We start from the raw sequence: 18,474 nt of genomic DNA on the forward strand, positions 1-18,474 counted from the left end.
TGAAAAGAGCTGCCAGAAGGCAAGAGCAGCTCAAGCAGAGAGGACAACTCGGGAGTAGGGCCAAGAGATGATTGGCCCCTCCCATAAGGCTTAAAGCGTTTGGCCTTTGCCAGAAAACAATGTTGTAGCTGCGTCTTCTGCTTCGTCTACGTCTTTGTCTTTGTGGCTTCTGGATGTTTGCCAGGAAGGGCCTTTGGCAGTTTACCTAATTGGACCAAGGTTTGCGAGATAACTGAGGAATTGGTGTTGGGAGGCATTTGTTTTACTTTGAGTTGAACAATGCTGGGAATGAAGTAATTCCCAGCTGTTCGGATAAAGTTTGTTTGTTTTTTCATGGACTGAGATTATTACTACCTACTTGGGCCTGGGTCACAACAAAATGGTATGAATATATTGTACCCAAATATTTGCTGTAGTTCTTGAAACTTGTCATAGCTTTGAGAAACGTGTGTTCTGAAATACATGTGACAACTCCACCAGTAGCTAGGACTATTCCGAGACTTCTCCTCCTTTGATGTTTGGGGACTTAAGGGAGGTGCAAAGATTGCAGTAACCTGAGCATTGCAGACAGACCTAACAGCAGGTTCCAGTCTCCTGAATAAAAGTAAGCACAAGCTGTTGCCTTATGAACGAAAAACAAATCCAAGATTTCAGCCACTGGAATTAGGAAGACAACGATTCAGATTTCATAATGCCTCTGAGGAAAAAAGTGCGACCAAGTTCTGCTTCTGGGAAGTTAGAGACCTCCACACTGACCAGGTAAGGGGCAATAATGGAAAGGAAGATGTTAGGTCTCTGTACATTAAACAGAAACACATTGCTGCCTTTATTTTTTTTCTTTTTTCAACATGAAATAAGATTTAGTTGCAGCTGACAAAGGGAGTCATGTTTGGAAAGCTTGTGTGGTTGTCAAGGAACCCAAGCTGTTGGAGTTTAGCGTTTGTTTTTCTCCTTGTGTAGGAATTATAATTGTCTCTGCTTGGCACTATGGCTCCTTTACTTAGCAATGATTCCTCCTCAATTCTATCTTGTCAGGAGTTCAGTATGTACAGTTGACTTGTGGATTTAGCTTCAGTGAAAAGTGTGAACGTTTCTTGGGTAGGATGGTCTGCTAGCTTTTTGTTTTTTTAAAAGATGCAGTACATTATAATCATCTTCAGTCCCCTGAGGACTTTTTGATGTCATAACCTAAGGCTTATTCTCACAGGATAAGCTTAAGAATAAAGCCACTCTGTTCCTGCAAAAAAAAAAAAAAGTTAGATTTCTGGAATGCTGGTGATTAAATTCACAGAGCAGAGGGAATATTTTTAATAACATTTAACATAACCTTTGCAGGATTCCTGCTAAAAGTGCACATCTGAGCAAAAGCACTTTTTGTAAGGAGGGAAAATCTTGTTCCCTTGCATATTTTATCTCAATCAGGAGTGGCATTCTGACTCAGGAATAAGCTGAACCCTTTAAAGAGGTGAGCTGCCACTCACCATTGATCTACCACTATTTTCTAGGAGAAGGGGGGGGAAAGCCACTTATTCAGTCACACAATCTTATCCTTTGACAACTTGCAATACGTGCAACATACTGCCCTGTTTTTCCTAAAATAAGACATCCCCTGATAATAAGCCCAATTGTGTTTTTGAGCACATGGCAATAAGGTCAAGTGCTTATTTCAGGGTTCAAAAATGTCTTATTTTCGGGGAAACACGGTACTATAGCAATAGCATTTAGGATTATATTTCACTTCATAGTGCTTTATAACACTCTCTAAGTGGTTTGCAGAGTTAGCATATTGCCCCCAACTATCTGGGTCCTCATTTTACCAGCCTCGGAAGGGTGGAAGGCAGAGTCAACCTTGAGCCGGTGAGGTTCAAACTCCTAACAGTGAGTAGTGAGTACTGCATTCTAGCCACTGTGCCACCACTAGACTATGCTATCTAATTTTATTTAATCATTCATTCTTTACTTGAAAAGTCTCAGGGTCTCACAGAATTATTCAGAAAATGGGCATATTTAATGGTTACCTTTAAAAACTGTGAACTTCACCATTTCATTGATGGTGAAGTTCAGTAATTTTCTAAAACTCCTTTAATTAACATAATGGCTAAGTAAACATCTCCTGATATTTGAATTATCCTCTGTCTTTCAAAATGGGTAAGCATTTCTCCTTTAAATACCACCTTGATATGAAATATATCATTCAAAATATTGTAGAATTTGGCTAAATAATCCATTTTGACGTATACATTTTAAGATTTGGGCCCATACAATATGCTTAGTCCCAGGTTTGTACAGTATTAGGTTTCCTCAGCTCTTTTGAATATAAATAAATTACGCATTCCTCTTTTCACAGAATTCCACACCCTGTGGTTTGTCCAATAAGCTATTCTCAGCCAGAGATGCTCAACAACCAATAGAAAACAATCTATGTGGCTTATATCATGCTCAACTCTATATCATGCTCAACTATGTTAAGTCCAAATATCCAGTGGAGATCATTGGATGGCTTTGAGCCACGTCTGACAAAGTTGCTTTGATATGGATAAAATGAGACAATTACCTTCCCATCCCCGACCCATCCCAGTTAAGTATCTGCAAGAATAAACAAAACTATATAGAATGATTATGTCACATATATGTGATTCACACCTTAGGGTTTCATATTCTTACTGTTAAGTCCTTGCAGTTACAACTCCACCCAGCCGGGCCAGTTGCTACCCGCTCCTGATTGGCTAAGACGCATGCAGCTAAACAGCGGGAAATCGCAGCGCGGCTATTGGTTCCTTCCATCTGACAGCTCCCTATTTAAACAGCTGTCAGATGGCAACTTTCTGTCAGTGTCTTAGCTAGCGTGGAGTTTGCCTTGTTTCTGTTAGCCAACGTTATTAGAAATAAAGAGTTACGTTGTATTAGCCTATGCTTGCTTAGTTCTCCATACAGAGCACTTACTAGTGCTGTGACCAGATGTGCTTTAGTTAATCACAGTGAATGAGAACTTTTACTATAGGGGCCTTAAAAAAAAGTAAATGACAAACCCTTTGCTAGTATTAATAAGAAAAATATACAGATCTGTTCATCACATTCAACTTAAAGGAGATTTTGTCTTTTTAAAATTATTTCTGTATAGTCTGGTTTATTGTATCTTCCAGGATATTTGAATAATTAATCTCCAGTAAGGAAATACCATAGAGATATGTTAGCAAAGATCATGTCTTGAGCTTTCCAATTAGCTTAATTGCAACTAAGCAACATTGAAGAGTGAACAAAACATGAGGACAGTGTTTAAAACTATTACTCACTACAATGCTGTACTGTATGTTTATTTTTAGTTTGGCTTTCAGCCAAGTAACTGGCTTGTGGATTTAAAAAGGTTCACCTAAGGCAGAGGTGTCAAACTCAAGGCCCAGGAGCTGGATCCAGCCCAGGGAGTGCTTAGATCTGGCCCATGGGGCCTCTGGAAACAGGAAAGGACCAGCCCGTAGTGCCTCTGCCAGTGAAAATGGAGCTAGGGAGGGCTGTGAGCAGCCCTCCTGAGCTCCGTTTTCACTAGCAGAGGGTTGCAGGAGGCTGTTGCAGCTGAAAACGGAGCCCGTTTTAGCTGACAGAACACTCAGGCTACCATGGGCGCCCCCGAGTGACATCAGGCTGGCCATACCCACCCTGGCCACAACCAGCCAGGCCCCCTGAGGTGAAACACAACCCTGATGCAGCCCTCAATGAAATCGAGTTTGACACCCCTGATCTAAGGAAACCATAGTCAAAACTAAAGAGAATTCAGCTCATTCTTCTATACATCATTTTATTTGTTATCATATGTTTAGCCATTAAGAAATGCACATGATCCAGGAAGCCAGGAAACATATACGCCATCCATTGTGCTCCATTGTTTTTTAGTGGAGGTGGATGTTCTGGAGATGTAGGTTTGCCATAACATTTGGTATTCAATCTGTAGCTCCCCAAAGCCTTTGGAGAAATCCTAAGAACCCAAATTACTGGCAAATTATAATTTTAAATTGTAATAGAAGGGGGAAAGTATTAAATTCCCAATAAGTAGGAGTTCTGTCATCCAGGGGCCAGTTGGATACCAGTAGATATATTTAGGATTCAAAGCAATAAACATATTCATAAAGCAAAGAGGCCAATAGTTTATTAAAATAATATAAATTATAGGAGAATGTATACTTAAATATCCTTTCTGCAGATAAAACTGAAAAATATTTTAGGTGAATCCCTTCTTGGGCTAGCTGAAATATAGAACCTTCCCAGTCATGTCTACACCAAATGGCCATCCTATTCTTACTTCTCTTGGCTTAAGTACTTTTACATAAATGTAGGAGGGTGATCTGTTTTAGCTCCTGAAGATGCCTGCTCAGGGATGTCTCTCCCTGGAATTCAACAACTCAACTTTTTTTGGGGAAAGTTACTCCTCTATTCAGTAGAGTAATAACGTTGAGATAAATAGCATAAGTTTAGGACAGAAGGCACACACGCATCAAGATTAGTACAGTAAATATATATTTTTATAAAGAAAAAGTAATACAGAGTGCAGAAGCAAGCAAGTAGTATAATACTGGATGATAAAGAATAATGTGGAATTTATGTAAACGAGGAGAAAAGTGGATCATGGCATTATGTCTCCTCACCATTTCGTTTACATGAAAATTACTATTATTAACTTATTTAAAATATAACTTAATGATTAAACTATAGCCTAACTAACTCTATATAATAAAATAGTATCTTATTCTAAATTCTAAACATATACAAAATAGGAATAGAATAGAATAGAATAGAATAGAATAGAATAGAATAGAATAGAATAGAATAGAATAGTTGGAAGGGACCTTGGAGGTCTTCTAGTCCAATACTTGCTCAGGCTGGAAACCCTATACCATTTCAGACAAATGGTTATCCAACATCTTCTTAAAAACTTCCAGTGTTGGAGAATTCACAACTTCTGGAGTAAGTTGTTCCTCTGGTTAATTGTTCTGTCAGGAAATTTCTCCTTAGTTCTAAGTTGTTTCTGTCTTTGAATAGTTTCCATCCATTGCCTCTTGTCCTGCCCTCAGATGCTTTGGAGAATAACTTAACTCCCTCTCTTTGTGGCAACCTTTGACATATCGGAAAACTGTTACCATGTCACCCCTAATTCTTCTTTTCATTAAAAGAAATATATGATTAATTCAATTTTATTTTATTTAAATCACCATCATTCCATTCTTGGTTGTGATCATGCCTGGAAACATAAGTGTCAGAACGTCACATAAAGATCAAATATGATATACCCTGCATATACCTTGCATTGTGCCCTTGCAAGCTGAATATTTTTTTTGCATATGAGCAGAAGACTCCAGCATCAGGCAAAAGCCATTACAGAATAGATAGATCCCTTGTCTCTGATCTAAACGCACCCGTTTCTGGAGGAGATTTTATGTTAATCCTGCAACAAAAGAGAGCAAGAGCTTTGAAGTACCATAAAAACTAAGAAACATATAACTGCTTTGTTATATTAACTTAGAAAGAAAGAATGATAGAGTTGAAAAAGAGAGTTTAGGTTATCAAGTCCAAATGCCCTATCAAGTAGGTTTAAGTGGTTGGAGAGTATGTGGGCAGATACACCTCAGTTGAGATGGGTTGGGAAACATAGCAGAAGAAACTGGTTGAGCCATTTTAGGAAAAGGAAACACTCATGGCTTTGCAGGTATAATCGTCAGATAGAATTGGATCACTTCAATCAATCTCAAGTTAGGTTGTTAAGAGTTCACAGACCTAATCATCATGCTGTGCTCTGCAAGATCAGGGACATGGATCATAAAATAACATGTGGTGGTATTGTCCGTCTATGGAGTATTCCATCTTCTATTTACTAAATCTGCACTACTATTAATCTTCTCATCGTTCCCATCACCCACCTCCTTCCACTTATGACTGTATGACTATAACTTTGTTGCTTGTATCCTTACGATTTATATTGATATTGTTTCCTGATTGCTTATTTGTACCCTATGACTATCATTAAGTGTTGTACCTTATGATTCTTGATGAACGTATCTTTTCTTTTATGTACACTGAAAGCATATGCACCAAGACAAATTCCTTGGGTGTCCAATCACACTTGGCCAATAAAAAATTATATTCTATTTTGTTCAGAATATTCACCTCATTCCCGCTGATGAAACTCAGGTAGTCAGCCATGGAGCTCTTTTGTAGAACTCTGAGTACAAAATCGAATGGTTTTGGGATGCTGTGTTGGTTTTTAGGTTAGGGATTTAATTTGATTTTTGTGAGTATTCTTGTAAACCACTGAGAATCCATACAGATAAGTGATTTCCAAAACTGTATAGCATATAAATAGATAGACAGAAACTCTTAGATGTTGCTGACATAGAAAGTGTCCTTAATGAAGCACCTTCCTTCCTTCTTCTTCCTCTGTCCCTTCCTTCTTGCTTTGTTATCTGCAGCTTTAGTCCAAATTTGAGAAAGTCACTTCACCTTTTAACACCTCAGGCATCTTTATTTGTTAGTAGAATAATTATAATTTATGGATGGAAAAAAAAAACCTGTCTCATTGCGTCAAAGAGAATTAACTCTAATCCCAGTCTGGAACTTTACTTCTTTTGTTACTATTGTTCCCAAAACTGGTTAATAATGAATGAACATTAATACCATTACCCACATGGTCACCTTTTGTTTTTGTGCTTGGACAGCATTCTGAATGAGCTAACAGAGCCGACATTGACAAAAGACTCTCTGTTTGGAAGGGCGCAGACTTCATTTGCAGGCCCCAGATTGCAAACTGCCTCTCCAGTTTCTGTTGGTAGCTTCTCAGAAGACCAAAAGAATATTCCCAGACCTCCAGAATGGCTGGTGAGGGAATTGCTGAAACGGCAGCAAAGGAGTCATTCCATTGGACTCATGGAAAACATCTCAGAGAGCGAAAGTATTCATCACCGTGCTGATTCCTCCAGAAGCCACTGGAAAGGCAAAGTATAACATATTCTCTTTGTTGGCTTTAGTAAGGATTTTCCAGAGTTAAAGGCTACCAAGAGCTATATAAAAGCTTATTCAAATGTCCTTTGTACAGAAAGCATCTGAAAACTGAGACACATATTTTAGGTCATGCTATACATTTTTATCAGGTTACTTAGGACTGTAGCACACGTCTCAGTCTCCAGGGAGATGCCACAGAATTGGCACTGCAGTCTGCTCAAAACCAACCACTGAAATATGAAGCAAAGATATGGGCACCCAGATCTATTTTTCTGCTTTAAAATATTATGAGTTTGGGGGTTGGACAGAGACACTGGACCTACCATTCAAGGTTATAAAATATGTTTTGTTGCCTATGTTGCTCTGGTAAGTGCTAATCTATATATATCCAGCCGAAGGCACGTAAATAAAAATGTTACAATGAAGGGAAATTTAATTCACTCTCTGCTAAAACATTTTCTCATATTCTACCTTCTTTTTGGATACATTTAACATTCATGGTGCTTTAATGTTTCTCTAAAACATCTGAATCCTTAGCTCAGAGGGGCAGAGTTGAACATTTGGGAGTTTAAGATTTTGCATTTATATACTGTTTTCATGTATTACTGCTATTTTGTTACTTGCCTTCTAAGAGTGTATATTCTTCCTGATGCTGTGAGAGGGGACTAAACACATTTGTGGCAGATATTAAATATTGACTCAAGATATCAAACTAGAAAGTTCTCTCTGAAATTTAGTTGTGTACCATACAATGCTTGCATTAATCCATCCTGCTCTTTGTCTTGGCAAGATTGAACAGCAGATTACACTTGATCAGCTGCAGAAACTATACACAGCCTTTCAGGTACAGTCCTCCTATTAAATGATTGGTGTCAAAGTATATAATGATCTTTGCGTGGAAATTTTTGGTGTTGCAATTGCAACATATCTGGGGAGATCTAAATTGAGAAGGTTTGTAGATGTTATCCAATTGGAAAATGTAGATTAAAGGCATCATTTGATTAAAAATATTTGTCTAATATAAAATATTTATGCTTTGGGATTGGTTTGATTTTAAGGTAAGGTGATCATGAAAGAAAGTATTCATTCTTGAAAAGGTCATTGTCAAGAGATGTCAAGCAAGAAACATAATCCTTGTAGTATGTGATTGCCTATCCGGGCATAATAGGATGAATGATGATTAAGAATTGCTATTTTATTGTTTTAATATTTGCTACAGATGGAGCGTACAGTACTTAGGTTAATTGGGATTGAAGTGTTTCTAAATTTGCAAGTTGCCACGGATCTGAATTTTTAATCATGTGATCATGGGGATGCTGCAATGGTCATAAGTGTGAAAAATGCTCATAAGTCACTTTTTTCAGTGCTATTGTAACTTTGAATGGTCACTAAATGAACTGTTGTCATTTAGTGTTGACAAGTGTATTCACTTTGGATGGCATATACATTTAATAAATATAAAATATTACTCAAAACTGAACTGCGCAAACTGGGGAGTCTAAGCCATGACTAATTTAATAACTTTTGCTTTCAGTCTTGCTCAAATATCACAGAGTGCATTTGTAATAACTCTTTAATCTATAGCTAGATGAAATGTCAAAGGGACTTGAGCTACTCAAGAAAGCCCAATTGGACAATACAGAGAAAATAAAATGAAAGAGGGAAAAAATGGCTTTCCCCTGCCTTTACCACTAAATAGGCTGAAAATGTTCAAACAAATTTAGGACATCTTTTTCTCCAGTCACCTCCCATCTTTTTCCACTGCTCTAAGATGAGGTTATTGCTGCCCCATCATATAACAGTGACTCAATATAACATGACTGAATGAGTTCCTCTTCGTGAAAAATGTTCAGGAGTTAATATGCCAATTAATGTTGAAGCTGTAGAAAGAATGCAGAGAAGGGCAGCAAATACATCTATGGAGATTCTCAGTCATCTAGGTCAGGGGTCCCCCAACCTTTCGGACCTCAGGGACCACTAAATTCATAATTTTAAATCGCACAGACCACTAATATGATCAGCCTAATGACCGGCTGGTCATCTTATTATTATTATTGTTATTGTTATTGTTATTGTTATTATTATTATTATTATCTTACTATAGTGAAAGTGGATCAGAATCCCACTTCAATTCCTGGGGATGGCTGTATCTGTCAAGCCTCAGCCCAAAGACGACATAGTGAATCCAGTTCTTCATTTGCTTAGAGCTAATAGACAGAATCTTGCCAGACTAAAGCTATAAATGTCTAACCTAATTGATATACCCTGGGAGATTCTAGGGTGTGGCTACCCTGAATCTTTTTTTTCCTCCCCCATCTAATTCAGAACTACACAGACTCTTGTCTTGATTTCTTGTTTGGAATGTGCTGCCTTCTCCATGGGAAGTCACAGTGCTACTGCCAACATTCCCCCACTCCTCCTTCAGCTGCACATTTCTTCACAATATCTGATTTCTGGTAAAGATAATATTGACATTATGGTTTAACATTTAACATTGCTCTCATGTTCGAATTATTTGGAAAGAAAGAAAGCAGTGACAGCAGAATGAAACTATGATTTGAAAACCTAAAAGCTAATATTTTTCCATGTCTACTGCTCTATACTAACGCTTAATAATGTTTTGCTGCTTTATTTGCCTCCAGGGATTGGAAACAAGTGGACATAAATCTGTGGATGTAGAAAGCTTCAAGCACATATTAAAGACATGTGTTGGATCACCTAATGCAGTAAGCAAATAGTTTGAAATTACTTGGGATATTTTAACATGTAGCAAAAGTTATAAGTAAAAGGGGGATGGGGATAGGAAATGCCTTCTTTCCTGCCCTGTTTTTAGGTGCTGCGTCAAACTGGGGGGAACGGAACAGTGAGCTCCAACAAAATGTGTCTCATGAAATTTCAATGCTTTGTTAATGTAAAGATCTTTTGCACATTTTTTCTTTTTATAGACTGATGAAGAAGTGGAAAAACTGTTCATGAAAATAGACTATTTGGCAACTGGCAACATTCAGTGGGTACATACATATTTTGCTTAATGGAAAAGTAGATGAGGTGTAGTCAAACATTTGGCTGCAACAAAATAAGAAATCTTTTTTTTTAATGTGAATTAGCAGAAATATCTTTGTGGCAGCATTAGAAAAGCTTTAAATAAATAATCACAAAATGGTGGATGTTTCAGATTTGAAACACAAGTAGCTTAAACACTTGATCGAAAGTGTTGGAAATAAATGGCACTACAGTATATGTGGAGGTACTGAAATTAGTACAAAGGTTTTGTTCCTTCTGTAAATATGTATAGCACCATAGTCCATAAATTAGTTACTTGTCAATTGTTACATATCTTTTACTTGGCATGTTTGTAGGATGGAATAAATAAATTTGGCTCTATGTTCACTTAGGAATAAGTCTATTGGATACTGAAGGATTCAGTTTTGAATAACCATGCATGCCACTTGCATGAACAGACATCAGGATAATAACTGTCTCTTTTTCCTGATGCAGCATGATTTCTGCACATACTTGCAGATAGAATATGCTGAACTGGACAGCTCATCTATGCGCTTGAAAGAGGTCGCCTTTTCACTTCCTGCTACAATGCAAGAGATCCCTCACGGAGATCCTGTGCTGCGCATTTGCTCCCTGGTGGACAGCACATTAATAACAGCACAAGAAGATGGGCAAATTTCTTTCTGGTCACCAGAGTTCAAGCTCAAACGAAGCAAGATGGTGTTTGTATGTCACATGTTTTTATTTTGCAGTATTTAGGAATGTAGTTCTATTGTTTCCATTTGTATGGTGTTCTATCTCGATGAGGTTGCATTTTAAAAGATCTTTCTGCTTAAGCAGAATCCCCAACTGTTCAAATTCACCTCTCTTGGCCCTTCATACAGCCTTTTCCAATATGACCTTCCAGATGTTTGCTGGTGCTGAAGGAAATTGCATTGCATTACATCTGATACGCACTGGATTAGGAAGGACTATTGTCTCATCTCTTTGGAATGGTTTTTACATGACTTTTTGCACCACAGCCTTTCCCCATTTGAAACACCAATCTTGGCACTCTTCCAAATTTCTTTGGCTTCTAAGGAAAAATGGAAGAACTCTTTCTATTTTCATCAAGATTATATTATGTGTGTGTTAAAGAAAATACGCCAGCGTTTCAAAACACCCAGAAAAATACCGCATATTTCAAGAAGCAGGAAGTATGGATCAGACCTAAGTCTTATAATAATAATAATAATAATATTTTAATTTGTATACCGCCCTTCTCCCGAAGGACTCAGGGCGGTTTACAGCCACAGTAAAATACAAAAAACAACACATACAATGCTAAAAACAAACATTAAAAAACTTATTCAATTGGCCCCAAGTCTTAACATGGGGGAGAGAAATGTACCCTACAGATGGTGCTGAACAACTATTCTCAAGGTCCATCAAAATTGCCTTTGGTAACTGGACAGCTGGGAATTGCAGTTCTGCAATATTTGGAGAACTGTTTGCTTCCCATTTCACTCCGATAGCATTCTTTAGACAATCCAAAGAAATCTCTTTTCCTATATTAGTGTACTGGCAAGAATTTCTTCTTAAAACTATTTCCTTCGTTATTCTCTCTGTACAGCCATGTCCACTCTGCATTTTCCTGTATCCAGGAAATTTAAAATTTATTTTGATTTTGAAAGAAGAGTTGCCTAATTAATAATTCAGAAATGCCAGCTGAATTGTATCTGTTTCTGCCCTTTGTAGGAAAAAATTCACAGAAAATCTAAGTGGCTGATGGATTTTACTGTCATGACACCCTACAATAAACTAATTCTGGGAACTGGGTAAGTATCTCACATATATACACCCACTAACCTGATTGATCATTTCCTTTTACTGCAGAACATTGGGAGAGACATTTACTGGAACATAGCAATGGCTACAGGATATGGTAAAAAAATTCAAGATGGATACAGGCTGTGAGCAAAGCTTGTACCATTGTTTTGTTAATGTCAGTCAGAGGATGCTGCAGTAGGAAAGGAAAATGGAAAAAAAATAGCAGTGCATGAGTAACCAGAATATTGTTCATGCCCGCTGGAGGATAGTCCTCTTGAGGTGGAAGTTGCTGGGTGGGGCTGGAATTTCAGCCAAGGAAACCAACAACCACAACTGTTTGAGTATAGAACATTAAAAGCCATATAGACAGCAACACAGCACAGACCCACTCTGGCTAGGCAATATAACCTGTTTGTGAAGGCAACAACATTTGGATGGCATGATTTCTTGCCTCTTTGGAACAAGGATGAAGCAGGCAAAAGAATTATGTGGATGTGACCTGCTGTGGTCCATTTCATAAATGGATGGAATTCTTGCTGCTGTAAAGAAATGCTGCCATCTAGGCTTTGCAGTTCCCCCTCAGTAACCCAGACAAAGGAGAAGAGCTGAAAAGTTTCATCAGTTTCTCTTTCTCTTAGAAAGGGACACAATTCCCTTCTTTTCTTTACAAATGGGGTGGAGGTGAGGGATTCTTGTGGCTGCAGAGATTTTTGCTCCCCGCCCCCCAGTATTTTTAGAGTTAGTAGAAGCCCAAACAATTATGCATCATTTTCCAACTTCTCCTTAATGCAGAGAGTAGGAGTGGTGGTGTGGGGATACAAAATTACAATTAATAGTTTAACTAAATGAAACAATAACTTTTATAATTGTAGGAGTCTTCTGCTTCCATGTAAGGAAATATCAGCTAGTGTACAATCCAGAATAAGTGGATACACACAACCCTAAATCAAAATGAAACAAACCATACAATGTCTTAGGTTCGTGTCTATTTAATCCCCCTTTAAAGCTGAATTCTGGAACTTTGGAAGAAGGTGGAATCAAATATCCACAACAACCATAGTTTTACAAAACTCATGTCATCTCTTACACTAAAACCATTTACATTTTTCTCATTGCAGAACTGCTATGAGGAGCATGTGGAAAGAGCCACAGCACCAACAAAATTACAATATGTGCTTCCTAATATCATTACATGAATGATTAATAATGTATCATTTGCATGATTATAAGATGACACAAATGTCAGAATATCATCCATCTGAACATAAATAGAACCATACAGTATGTTCAATTACGCTGTCACAAATATCTAATGACATTACAAAATTGGTTTTATTTTCAATCCATTTTGAAATTATCCTAACTAATCCTTGTCTACAGCTATTGTTTATCACTCTTTGTCTTACTCGTGGGAAAAGTATGTTTATAAAGTCTGTGATGTTAACATCTGATCATATTTTAACTTGTGATAGGGATCGTGAACTTCAGTTTTATGAAAGCTCCAATTTTGAACCCTACCTTCAGATTAGTGGTTTGGAAGCTATACCTTTGAATCTAGATTACTGGTAAGCCAATACAAATCCCTATCATCTACCATTTATCACCACATAATGATTCCGTATTATTATATATGTCACCAGCTCTATTACTGTGCTCTGTTTTGGCATTTGGTACTCTTATATCAGTGGTGGGTTTCAAAAATTTTCGCTACTGGTTCAGTGGGCATGGCTAGATGGGGGGGCATGTGACTGAGTGGGCGTGGACAAATTGATGTCACTCACTCCCACACCCACTCAGTCACATGACCCCACCACCACCTAGCCACGCCCACAGGAAAAGGTAGGAACATTTTTGGAATAACCACCTATCTATCCTTGCCCTCCCTTCGCCAGTCGCCCCCGTTTCCTCTCCTTTAGCAGCTGCAGCCATTGCCCCGCTTCCTCCACCACCATCGCCTCTTTGTTTGGGCTGCTTACCTTCTGTGGTGGCTAGTCCACAGTTCAAAAGACAAGCTGACCCTGAGTTTTTGGCAGCCCCCACCCAGGCACCGTAGCTGCAAAACGGCTCTCAAAGAGGCGGTGGCTGACTGCAACTGCCAAAAGGTCAGGGAAAAAGCTGCTGCCATCACCACCATGTTCTTCACGCATGCGCATCCCATTGGGCTTGCAAGGCAATGGGATCCACATGCACAAAGAATATGGCGGCAACAAACATGGTGGGCAGGGCGAGCGAGTGGGGACCGGGTGATCAGTTCTGGGGCATGGCCAGCCAGCCATTGCTACCGGTTCAGTGACCATGGCCAAATTTCCACCAACGGTTTGCGGCCAAACTGGCTGAATATCACCTCTGTCTTATATAGTTGTAGAAGGTCAGTGGTGCAATACATTTCTCTGGCTATGATTCTTTCTTTTGCTTTCCTTGAGTTGGTCAGCAACCATCAGAAAACATTCTTTTAATTTTCCAATAATGACCAAAATGTTGCTGCATGAACCGTTTGGTCATGAAGATTGGGGAAACATATTTCCTGTGGCTGTGCTAGCATTCGGGCTACACTACCTAGCATTGGTGGAAATGATAGTTCAGTAGTATCCAGAGAGCCACAGGTCCTGCATTTATGAGATAAACCATCATTATAGCATTAACTATCCTTTGAAAACTAGCTTCAGAAAACTATGGGAACCTGTAAGCATGAGAACCTTTATAACAGGTCAGGACCTTAGAGGGTTAAAATGCCAATATTCCAAAAGTCCTATTCAAAATCTCTGTGCTTGATTATGCACATTTAGAAAATGATTCAGAGGACATCCTGTGAATTTTTCATGAGCATAACAGCTCCCTGCTGGTTATAAAATCAACCTATCCTTTCTTAGATTTCTTGCTCAAATTGGAAAAAAAAAGATAGTGGTTACTTTAAGAATTGTTTTAATGAGGCAGTTCTTAAAGCATTTTTAAGCTTATACAGAAGCCTGCAGAAAAGTAGGTCACTTTAATAAGTAGCAGAGAGGGGTGCTAGCCTTTCATGGGGTTCAAAGTACCCCTTCTGAATTGTTTTCAAAGCATGTTAGCCTTACACTCTTCTGAGGAGAACTGTACAATGTTGGCTTATCCTCATTCATCTGTGACTTTCTCCGTTGCCAGGAAGATATGCAACCAAGGAATTTTGTTCAGCTCAGAACTGAAAGTCTTGATTGCACATTGCTACCCTTTGTGCAAAGCATATTCAGATGAAGCTGATTACAATTTGTTTACAGATCTTCTGATGTATGGATGTCATAAGCATCAGAGCTCATATCTGTATTCTAGGCTCCTCTCTATGCCTACATGTTTTTAAGGGTTTGAAGAATACCATCTTGTTTAGATTTCATTTATACCCTTGCAGGATTCAAATTTCCTTGAAAACTTGTATGAAATTTATTTATGAGGGACAGGAAAGTCTTCATTTTCTCCTATACTTCATTTTCAGCTACACAGATTGTGATGGATGTATGATTCTTTATGGCGACGACCAGGTATGTATTCTAAAAACACTTGCTCAGAGAAAAGAAAAGGAACGGAAGTGTGATATTTATTTCTAAAGGTATAATCACAGAATTATGTAGAGGGTGAAGAGAGAAGTTAGATTAGGTCCAAAGTGCTGCTTATTGCATGAATATAAATGAAAGAATCTTGAACAAATGGTAGCCCACCTTTGATAGGAAGCTTTTTCTAACTTTCAGGAGATTCTTCCTCTTCCTGTAATTTAAATACATTATTCTGCATTCTAAAAAAAAGAACAGGTTTTTACTTTCTTCAGCCATTTTAAAAAGAGTATCATACAATATCTCTGCTGAGTTGGTTTTTCTTTTTTTCTTACAGTTAAATACACCAACTTCCTCAATCTCTTTTCATAAAGCTTAGTTTTTATTTCCATTTTTATTACCCTTCTTTGAACTCTGCTCCAAGTTCCCTGAAGGGTGATGCCCAGAACTGAATATAGTATTCAAGGTGGGTGGGGGAGGGTCTGACCAAAGCAGAATATAGTGATTACTTTTTGTGATTTGGAAATCATACTTCAGTAAATGCAACCATTTATTTATTTATTTATTTTATTTGATTTTTATACCGCCCTTCTCCCGAAGGACTCAGGGCGGTGTACAGGCATAATAAAACCAACAATACAATATACAAGTTTAAAATACGATTTAAAAAACTTATTTTAAATTAGCCCAATGATTAAAATTTACCATACTAAAAAACCCCGTTTAAAATTAATAAATTTAAACATTAAAATCCCAATTTAAGCCAGCCTTAGCTGGATAAAAGATGAGTCTTGAGTTCGCGAAATGTCCGAAGGTCGGGTATTTGGCGTAAACCCGGGGGAAGCTCGTTCCAGAGTGTGGGAGCCCCCACAGAGAAGGCCCTTCCCCTGGGGGCCGCCAGCCGACATTGTTTGGCGGACGGCACCCTGAGAAGTCCCTCTCTATGGGAGCGTACGGGTCGGTGGGAGGCGTGTGGTAACAGCAGGCGGTCCCGTAAGTACCCAGCTCCTAAGCCATGGAGCGATTTAAAGGTCATAACCAACACCTTAAAGTGCACCCGGAAGGCCACAGGCAGCCAGTGCAGTTAACGGAATAACCCACAAGTTATACAAGTAGTCCTTGAGTTATGACCATAATGAAGCCTACTCTACATAGTCCTAACCTAGTTGTAAAGTGGGTCAGTCATGAAGCCAACCCAATTTGACAATCCTTTTTACAACAGTTATTAAGTGAGTGCTGCAGTCAAGTGAACTAATGGTTTGCTACAGATGCAGTTTTGCAAAAAAAAACCCAGAAGTTAATGTTGTTTTTCCGCAAAATTCTTGTAAAACATTGTCGTGTGACTGTGGGATGCTCCAAACAGTCATAAATGTGGCTCAGTTGCTAAGCGCCAGAAATACAGTCATGTGACCATGGGGGGCGGGTGACCGTTAGAACTTCAAATCCTAGGTTGAAAGTATTCCCCAGGTAGGTCCACTGGAACTTCAGATGTTCTCTAAGCAACCAGTCATCAGTTGAGTACTACCCAGGGGTGAAATCCAGCAGGTTCTAACAGGTTCGGGAGAACCAGTAGCAGAAATTTTGAGTAGTTAGGAGAACCGGTAGAGGAAATTTTGAGTAGTTCGGAGAAACAGCAAATACCACCTCTGGCTGGCCCCAGAATGGGATGGGAATGGAGATTTTGCAGTATCTTTCCCCTGCCACGCCCACCAAGCCACGCCCACAGAACCGGTACTAAAAAAATTTGGATTTCACCACTGGTACTACCTGTGTATGGAAAGAAGCATCCCTCCTTGTAATGTTCTGGTCTTGAGACATTAGAGTTTTAAAATCGCTTTCAAAATGTTGAATTACAAAATACCTCATGTCCTAAAAATGCATAATTGTAGCCTTTCAATTTGCTTTTAGCACCTGACCAGAATCTTATAACTTATATAATTTTGTAATCTATAAGATAATATGAATATATCTTTATATTTTCCTCCCCTCCCCACTTGCTTTGTTGTAGGGATGTGTCAATATCTTGCAGTTATATTCTGTGGGTGAGACCCTGAGGTAAGCGCTTACAAAAGTCCAAATATCAATTCAGATAACAGGAAGCATTCAGTTGGCAATTTGTAATTCCTGCCTGGTAGAGATATGACATCAGTTCTTTCAGATGAAATGATATAATTATCTTTTCTTGATGTCTTTCAGGACATGGAAGAAGTTGCCCAAAGTGGAAAATCTCCCTAATATAAGGCTTGAAAGTGCTATACTTTCTCCAAATGTCACTTACATCCGTTGGAAAGTTCATGGAGACTGGGTGACTCAGGTAAAAACAGAAGGGTCTTCCACCTTCTGATCTAAAGAGAACATGGGGTTCTATTCAGTTTTTTAATACATTCAAATCATGTTTAAGCTTCTTACAGCAATCCAAAAACTCTCATATTTTTTCCAGAAAGGCAGGAAGAGTTGATTTTTGAGAGACAGCTAAACTTTGACTCTGTGTCTCATAATCCTTTTGGAGAATTGATTGGTTATTTTTCCAGGATTTTGTAATAATTAGACAGCTATGTCTTTTTCTGTGTAAATTAATCTGTTTCATTAAGAAGAAAAAATTAAAATAATAATAACCTTCTCATCTCACCAGTATTTGGTTGAATAATATTCTTTTCTCTGTCTTTTTAGCTCAATTATTATGATTCCATTAAGGCAATAATTTCTTCATCAAGCCATGAGCCTACAGCCTTAGTAATAGGTAATTGTATAATTTTTATATGTTGTTTATAAAGTCTCTCCTTAAAATTATTTCATGATTATACACCATCAAGTTGGTGTTGTCTCTTAGTAACCATATCAGGGGTGAAATCCAACAGGTTCTGACAAGTTCTGGAGAACCGGTAGCGAGAATTTTGAGTAGTTCAGAGAACTGGCAAATACCACTTCTGGCTGGCCCCAGGAATAGGGTGGGAATGGGGATTTTGCAATATCCTTCCCCCAGGATTGGGGAGGGAATGGGGATTTTGCAATATCCTTCCCCCAGGAGTGGAGAGGGAATGGGGATTTCGCAGTATCCTTCTTCTGGAGTGGGATGGGAATGGGAATTTTGCAGTATCCTTCCCCCAGGAGTGGGGAGGGAATGGGGATTTTGCAGTATCCTTCCCCTGGAGTGGGGAGG

General features: G+C 38.6%; 1 protein-coding gene across 4 annotated transcripts in view; it reads left to right on the plus strand.

Moving 5' to 3' along the window:
• Positions 1-176: 176 nt before the first annotated feature.
• Positions 177-18,474, plus strand: part of LOC131200078 (WD repeat-containing protein 64-like) — a 52,201-nt gene continuing 33,903 nt past the window's right edge. For all 4 annotated transcript variants that reach the window (XM_058186443.1, XM_058186446.1, XM_058186445.1 and 1 more), the window contains exons 1-12: positions 177-759; positions 6,702-6,981; positions 7,775-7,828; positions 9,627-9,710; positions 9,930-9,995; positions 10,483-10,713; positions 11,725-11,804; positions 13,269-13,361; positions 15,260-15,305; positions 17,323-17,369; positions 17,511-17,628; positions 17,985-18,054. In XM_058186443.1, coding sequence (XP_058042426.1) covers positions 692-759; positions 6,702-6,981; positions 7,775-7,828; positions 9,627-9,710; positions 9,930-9,995; positions 10,483-10,713; positions 11,725-11,804; positions 13,269-13,361; positions 15,260-15,305; positions 17,323-17,369; positions 17,511-17,628; positions 17,985-18,054 — 1,237 coding nt within the window. In that variant the 5' untranslated portion in view covers positions 177-691. The remainder of the gene's footprint in view (positions 760-6,701; positions 6,982-7,774; positions 7,829-9,626; positions 9,711-9,929; positions 9,996-10,482; positions 10,714-11,724; positions 11,805-13,268; positions 13,362-15,259; positions 15,306-17,322; positions 17,370-17,510; positions 17,629-17,984; positions 18,055-18,474) is intronic.

Source organism: Ahaetulla prasina, chromosome 5 (genome assembly GCF_028640845.1).
Source record: "Ahaetulla prasina isolate Xishuangbanna chromosome 5, ASM2864084v1, whole genome shotgun sequence".
Lineage (NCBI taxonomy): Eukaryota > Metazoa > Chordata > Lepidosauria > Squamata > Colubridae > Ahaetulla > Ahaetulla prasina.